Consider the following 7,600-nt stretch of genomic DNA (forward strand, 5'->3'; position numbering starts at 1 on the left):
GTCGGTCACCTTATCAAGTGATAAATAGCTCGAACTCGATCAAAATGTGATAGACCTCCCAAATGTTAATCCATGTTAGAGGCCAACATGACCAAGTCAAAGTTGAACAAGTTGAATGGGGTAAGACTCTACTCCTTGAAGGATTTACTCTTGAGGGGACAGACTCCCTTTGAGATGGTCGCTTTGACCCCTTTTGAGGAAGAAGTTTTTACTACTCATACTGAGTGGTGATGGAATTGGTGATCCATCCAAGTCCTGAGAACTAAAGGAAAAAGTGAAAGAAAAAGACATTTAGACCTTCGTCGAAAGTTGTGGAGGAGTTCGAATGCTAAAGTATAAATGTTTCAAAAATCATTCGAAGGCATAAGAGCAATGAACGAGATTGATCCACTATTTATAAAAGGCTGAGGATAACCATTTAACTTACCTAAACACTTGATCAACTACCAGATGGTTTAAGAAGGGGTGACATGGCATAATCTAGGTCATCGAGAGTTATTCGAGTCATCATTATGATCTTTCAAAATCTCTCGTGATTCAAGCAACCAACACTGGAAGCCCCGGACAACACCATATTAGCCTAGTGTCATATTGATATGATGGAATGTTAGGAACCAAATCTTTATAAATATCATACAATGATCAAGATCGCATGCCTGTCGACGGGAAGGATGCTAATAATGTCTCACACGTGTTAATAGTGGTCGATGACGTGTGAGATTGAATCAGCCCATAGTGTATTTTAATGACACATAAGGTCAAATTGACCCAAAGCACATTTCAATAACACACGAAGTCAAGTCGGCCCATAGTATATTTTGACGATGTGTGAGGTAGAATCGACTTATAGTGTATTTCGACGATGTTTGAAGCCGAACCAACCCATAAGTATAATACAAAAGCGAGCACGACCAAAGAAATTAAGCTTATAAAGGCTAGTAGAGACTCTCAACGATGGTAATTTGATACAGGTCACTTCTCGATTGAACTTCATTATGCTCAGTAAGTCGAAAAGTGGGGGCAAGTGATATGGGAATGATGACAAAAACACTTTAGCACCATATGTCCAACACGTCATTGTTAGGTGGCTAACACCTCGATGCAAAGCAATTGACACCTTAATACTACGTGGCCAATGTTTAAGTATGTGGTCGAGCAAGCTGGATGTTATCACGTCTCGAGTTTGACACACAAAGACTATAGTTAAGTTCAGGAGATACATACTATCTTTTATACAACTAACACATACTATAGAGGTAATAATACATGAAGCTCATTATAAAATAGTTCTTTAGATACGTCCGATACATTTTATTTTGATTAGTAAGTCTAACTAAACCCTCTAAATCTTTTATTGACTTAATCTTCAAACAGACCTTGTCGGAAACGCCCTTGACATAATTTTGTACATCTCAAAATAATTTAGAAGTAGAAAAGGAGAAATTAATTAGTGATAGTGTAAGACAAAGGTTGAGAAGGACCCTAGTTGGCTTTTAATAAAATCTAACCTAACAAAGGCAGAGAAGGAGTCTTTTTTTCTTAACGTTAATCCTCAATTAAATATTTTTTATTATATTATATTAAAATTATTATTTAAGATTTTATTGATAATTATATTTAATTATACATAGTATGAGAATTAAGATATTTGAAAGAATTATAAGAGTCAAGCATCAACTTTATCCTATGCTCGTGCTTATTTTAAAATGCAAGAGAGTTTGAAGGGATAAAAAGTGACTCATGATGTTTTTATCGAGATGAAACAAACTTTTGGATGGGCCATGATATTAGATGTCATACTAGCACATATTACAAAGATAACACCGGAAGCTCATTATAAAATCGCTCTTTAAGTACATCCTAAAATCCCAAGATCCATTTTTTTCGATTGATAAGCCTAATCAAACATTATATATATATATATATATATATATATATATATATATATATATATATATATATATATATATATATATATATATATATATATATATATATTATTTGTTAGCAATTCCCTTTTTTATGTTCATTTATGTGTGAAAATATATGTGGTTTTGACAAGATAATATTTTATTTACCCTGATCACAATTTATCCCGAAATCTTAACTCTGCAATCGTTGCCTTATTTCTTTAAACAAATTGCATTACAATGGTTGCATTGTTATTTTAAATAAAAGTCATTACTCCTTTTATCATTAGTTATTAATAAATAAATTAATGCGTTTGTTATGTTTTGAAGATATAAAGAAATTTGCTTTGTAGGTTTTTACAATTATTCATTTTGTTAAAACATTTATTATCTTTATGTCAAAGAATACTGCCAATAATTTTTTATACCTGCGAGATTCCGTGATCGCGATCCGCGTGCTTCCGCGAAACAAAATCTGGACCGCTCGTGGCTACCCGATCCGACGCTCCATATCGACGCGGCACCTCGAAACTCGAATCCCTCCGGCCAAAATCCCGCCTCTTTTCCACCATATAATGCGCATCGCTCCGCCCGTCTCCACCACTTCCCACGCCCAATTCTCGATCTCGAGACCTAATCGACCGATCCTTGTTCCCCGGACTACGATCGCAATCGATGGCGAGGACGAAACAGACCGCCCGGAAGTCCACCGGGGGCAAGGCCCCGCGGAAGCAGCTGGCGACGAAGGCGGCCCGGAAGTCGGCGCCGGCGACCGGGGGCGTGAAGAAGCCCCACCGCTTCCGCCCGGGGACGGTGGCACTGAGGGAGATCCGCAAGTACCAGAAGAGCACGGAGTTGCTCATCCGCAAGTTGCCGTTCCAGCGTCTCGTCCGGGAGATCGCGCAGGACTTCAAGACGGATCTGCGGTTCCAGAGCTCCGCGGTGGCGGCCCTACAGGAGGCGGCGGAGGCCTACCTCGTCGGCCTCTTCGAGGACACCAACCTTTGCGCCATCCACGCCAAGCGGGTCACCATCATGCCCAAGGACATCCAGCTCGCTCGCCGGATCCGCGGGGAGAGGGCTTGAGGCCCGTCCCATCTCGTGTGTTCACCGCCCCTTCTGGTGGGTCGATCGGGGATTTAGGTCTATTATGTCAGCCTCCATGGCCAAGCGCAGGTTTCCCGCTCCTAACTTTGTCTCGACTGTATTGTGTTTCCGGCCATCTGATGTCACATGGGATTGCGTGTATGCGAGTAATGTTATGTGGCATCAACTTTCAAAGCAAAGCCTCGGTCAGAAACAGCTAAGCAGCTTCTCAACTTAAGGGTTACTATACTCCTGCGTGTGTCCACGTCGTCCTTTAAAGGTGGATAAGGAGCTGTTTCTAGTGCGTTCTATCTGTTAATATCTTTGACTTGACCCACGTCACCCGTGACTATCCCATCTCTCGCGTTAAATGAAATGAAAAGATTATGCCGAATAAGGTTTCTTCCCAAAATATTCTCAGCCTTTGCTTCACATATTGCATGTGTACACATACTAGTGTGTGGGTATATATGTATCCTCGAACTGAACGGGCTGTTGGGAGAGACGACAAAAAGGGGCAGTCCGATAACCGCCCGTCGGATCGTCACTATTGGTTCGTTCCTCCGCACGCAAACAGTTCAAACTATTGAGCGAGAGGGAGAGATCGGCAGGGGAGAAGAGCGTTATCCGCACGCCAACCACGAGAGTCGCCGACGCGCTCGCAGGTCGGATAGCCCTATCCTTCCCTCCGCCTCTGCTTCCCTCTTCATCTCCTTTCTAATTTTCGTCACCTATATATGTGTACATGTATGTTTGATATTGATCCGAAGGTGGAGGAAAGATTGAGGAGAAGCATCGGCTGGGCGGAGAGAGAGACTGGTGGTTGCGATGGATCACGAGGCGGAGGCGCATCGGACGGACCTGATGACGATCACGAGGTACGTGCTGAACGAGCAGTCGAGGCACCAGGAATCACGCGGCGACTTCACCATCCTGCTTTCCCACATCGTCCTCGGCTGCAAGTTCGTCTGTTCCGCCGTCAACAAGGTCCATTCCTTTCCCCCCCTTTTGTTCTTCGATCATCTGCTGATTCGCTTCTTCGAGTTCCTCTCCTTCACCCCTCTTGATCTCTCACCACATACGTTCCTCTCAACCTAGTTCGGCCCTCTACGCCGAATCCTTTCGAATCTTTCCGCTCTTCCCGATTCGGGCAAAAAGAAGCGATCTCTCGATCGCACAAGTTCGAACCTAAGTAGGGTTTCATTTGAATTCCCTGGCAAATGCTGTCAAATGTACTTGTAGTTGTAATTCCCTTTTCCCTCTTTTGATTTATATCGACAGGCTGGGCTGGCTAAGCTCATAGGACTTGCTGGAGAGACGAATGTTCAGGTCAGTTCTTCATGAACTCAAAGGATTCGGCTATTTCATGCGTACTTTGCTTCTTTACCTCCGCCATATTGGGACTCAACTGGGCTCTAACGTACACAACGAAGAACTGACTGCGATTTGTCTTCGCAGGGAGAGGAGCAAAAGAAGCTTGATGTGCTTTCGAATGAAGTCTTTGTCAAAGCTTTGATAAGCAGTGGCCGGACTGTGAGTCTTAAAGCAATTCTTCTTGGTTTTGTGTATCCTCTTTTGCTGATTGAGCTTGGAAGACGTGCTCATTTGGATTCAATCTACTTCACAGTGCATCCTGGTGTCGGAGGAGGATGAAGAGGCAACTTTTGTGGATCCATCGCTACGTGGAAAGTACGTCGTTACCTTTGGTTGGACATTGTTGATCATCTTAGCTTTCACCGAACTTACGCGATCCTCCCATGTTTGCAGATATTGTGTTGTCTTTGATCCTCTAGATGGTTCTTCGAACATTGATTGTGGTGTCTCTATTGGAACGGTATGGCTTAGTCATTTACTCATCTCTACTTCAATTTTAACTCCAGATTTGTGTTCTTCATTACATTTCTTGGTTGTTGTTTCTTTGACCAGATATTTGGCGTTTACATGGTTAAAGATAAGGACAATGTAACCCTAGACGAGGTACTGCAACCAGGGAAGAATATGCTAGCAGCTGGCTATTGCATGTATGGAAGTTCTTGCACGGTAAATTATCACAGATGCCCTGCAACCTGCTTCCTCTCTATAGCATCTGCAAACATACTTTTGCACCATGTCACTTGTTTTACTTTGATTCTGACCTTTTCATACCATTATTTCTACGATGCAGCTTGTACTGAGCACCGGGAGTGGTGTCAATGGTTTCACTCTAGATCCATCTCTTGGGGAATTCATACTGACCCATCCAGATATTAAGGTTTTCTGAATCTAACTTAATTGCTGATATATCAGAAGAAACTTTTATTTTTGTCATAAATCTTTTTTTCTGAGTCTCAGAAATTATCTTCTTTGTACCTTGATGTAAAAAGCTTTGTACAACATAGTGGTTATTTTCTGTAGATACCGAAGAAGGGCAAAATATATTCAGTGAATGAAGGAAATGCCAAGAATTGGGATGGGCCTACAACAAAGTATGTATAACAATTTACTGATACTTAGTGAGCTCTTTGATCGGAATCCCTAGTCACTCATTGATTATTAGGTATGTGGAGAAATGCAAGTTCCCCAAGGATGGAGACTCACCAAAATCTCTGAGATATATTGGAAGGTATTTGACACTTTATCTGCCTTATTAGCACCTTGGTAAAATATTGAATATGTTTTCTGAGGTCATAAGGCTCTTACCATATTTCCATAATGCTCTTCTATTTGGAGTCTCACTGCTTTACCTAATTCTAATCTGCATGATGATACATTTAACAGAATAACCTTCTTAGTTATTTGGTGTCAAAGTAGGATGTTTGACATATGATAAGTTTGACTCTCATCATTGATATTCTCTAATTTACCCATGCAAAATTATGGATTAGACAATATCTACACACCCTGTTATCTCATGGTCATGGTTGATGCTCATTTGTCTGCAGCATGGTTGCCGATGTACATCGTACACTGCTTTATGGAGGCATCTTTTTATACCCTGCGGATAAGAAGAGTCCAAATGGGAAACTACGGTATGTATCGATTTATGACAATAGGGGGATCATCATGTTTACACAGAACACACAGATGCCTTATTTAATGAACTTTCATGAGGATAATGTGGTGCTTCTCTACATAACAGTGTTCTATATGAAGTATTTCCAATGTCATTCCTGATGGAACAAGCAGGGGGTCAAGCTTTTACTGGCAAGCAACGGGTATGAATATTTTTCAACTAGAATTTTTTCATTTTCGCATCTGCATCAACCACTATGCTTAACATAATAATTTCATATTTTAGGACCTTCATCACCTCATCATTGTTTTTGGTCGAATGAGCTCTTTTCATACCAAGTCTATGCATCCATTGTCGCTCATTCATGACTTTCAGTGAATGCATGCATCTCATATTCTACTTATAATGGGCAATTTAGGTTATAGAAATTTCTAAACCAAAGTGGAACTCTAGCTGATACTGCGATACGAACCGAAGAGGGTACCTGATGTGCTTTCATGAATCGATTCATGTTTTATGCAGGCTCTCGATTTGGTTCCCACGAAGATACATCAGAGGTCGCCCATCTTTCTTGGCAGCTATGATGAGGTCGAGGAAATCAAAGCACTGTATGCTGCTGAGGAGAACACTGCTTAATTTAAAGATGCTTCTGTGGAGTCGAACTAATCATGTAACCTGTCATTATAATAAATCTTCTCACCTGTAAAGCACGGAGTAAAACTTGCTTCAAGTAATGTAAGCACAAGGCATTGAGAATACCTTTTTCCTTCTATTTTAGACTGTTGCAGCTGATCCTTTGTTATGGGTTTGATCTTCATCGAGCACCAGCCCCTTGTCCTCCTCTTCATCATAACAAAGGCTTTCTCCATCGCCTTTGGTTTGAAGGATGACTTTGGTTATGTAACACTACGAGTGCGAGGTTGTATGCAGAATAATAGAGATCAGGAAGGACAAATCCTGAAAAAACTCGAAGCAGAGTATGGAATGAAAGCCATGACTGCAACTTCCTTTTATTATCCTTTTCTATATGATATATGCCTATCGTCAAAATTTTATATAGTGCACGATGAGAGCTTTTGTATTTTCCATGCAGAGGATGGAATGAAAGCGATGACAGTACCTGTGAAGGGACGCGATGCTTGTCAGGATGCCATTTCAAAGTAGATGATGCTTGTCAGTATCTGGAACGGGATCAGAACTTCATGAAGAGGAATTCTGGACAACTTATAAGCTTCAGACATCATCTAACTTCAATTCACTCCATACTCTGCTTTGAATATTTTCTCATCTGGATTCCTCCTTCGTGATCTCTGCTAAAATATGATCATATTTCAGATACGATCATCCACACAAAATTAGGATTATCATATTTCATTAGTATAATAAAATAGAAGCTCAAGCGGCACATTGACTTCATGCGGATCGAGACTTTGAATCTGATAGCACAGTTGAAACAACACGAAGCGTTTTACTCGACGATAGTACAATCGAAATGACCCAAAGTGCTTCATTCAACAACATTACGATTGAAACTACCCGAAGCACTCCATTCGACAACAACGTGATCGAAACAGCCCAAAACACTATATTTAATGATAGCATGGCCAAAACA

At 41.1% G+C, this 7,600-nt stretch overlaps 2 protein-coding genes across 2 annotated transcripts; both read left to right on the forward strand.

The window, feature by feature from the left end:
- Positions 1-2,086: 2,086 nt before the first annotated feature.
- On the forward strand, positions 2,087-3,212 carry LOC135645626 (histone H3.2). Its single transcript, XM_065164208.1, has one exon. It carries the CDS (start codon positions 2,586-2,588, stop codon positions 2,994-2,996), a length of 411 nt encoding a protein of 136 aa, XP_065020280.1. The 5' UTR covers positions 2,087-2,585; the 3' UTR covers positions 2,997-3,212.
- Positions 3,213-3,504: 292 nt separating this feature from the next.
- Positions 3,505-6,760, forward strand: LOC103993558 (fructose-1,6-bisphosphatase, cytosolic). Its single transcript, XM_009413661.3, has 13 exons — positions 3,505-3,661; positions 3,767-3,983; positions 4,278-4,325; positions 4,455-4,529; positions 4,624-4,685; positions 4,764-4,830; positions 4,923-5,036; positions 5,161-5,247; positions 5,391-5,461; positions 5,533-5,598; positions 5,918-6,004; positions 6,115-6,190; positions 6,511-6,760. The coding sequence occupies exons 2-13, from the start codon at positions 3,825-3,827 to the stop codon at positions 6,622-6,624; spliced, it is 1,026 nt and encodes a 341-aa protein (XP_009411936.1). The 5' UTR covers positions 3,505-3,661; positions 3,767-3,824; the 3' UTR covers positions 6,625-6,760.
- The last annotated feature ends 840 nt before the right edge of the window (positions 6,761-7,600 follow it).

This window comes from Musa acuminata, chromosome BXJ3-8 (assembly GCF_036884655.1).
Source record: "Musa acuminata AAA Group cultivar baxijiao chromosome BXJ3-8, Cavendish_Baxijiao_AAA, whole genome shotgun sequence".
Taxonomy (NCBI): Eukaryota; Viridiplantae; Streptophyta; class Magnoliopsida; order Zingiberales; family Musaceae; genus Musa; species Musa acuminata.

Coding starts and splice junctions, on each gene's coding strand:
- LOC103993558 (XM_009413661.3), top strand. CDS start 3,825: ATGGATCACGAGGCGGAGGCGCATCGGACGGACCTGATGACGATCACG. Junction 4,326..4,454: donor CTGGAGAGACGAATGTTCAG/GTCAGTTCTTCA, acceptor TTGTCTTCGCAG/GGAGAGGAGCAAAAGAAGCT. Junction 5,248..5,390: donor TGACCCATCCAGATATTAAG/GTTTTCTGAATC, acceptor TATTTTCTGTAG/ATACCGAAGAAGGGCAAAAT.
- LOC135645626 (XM_065164208.1), top strand. CDS start 2,586: ATGGCGAGGACGAAACAGACCGCCCGGAAGTCCACCGGGGGCAAGGCC.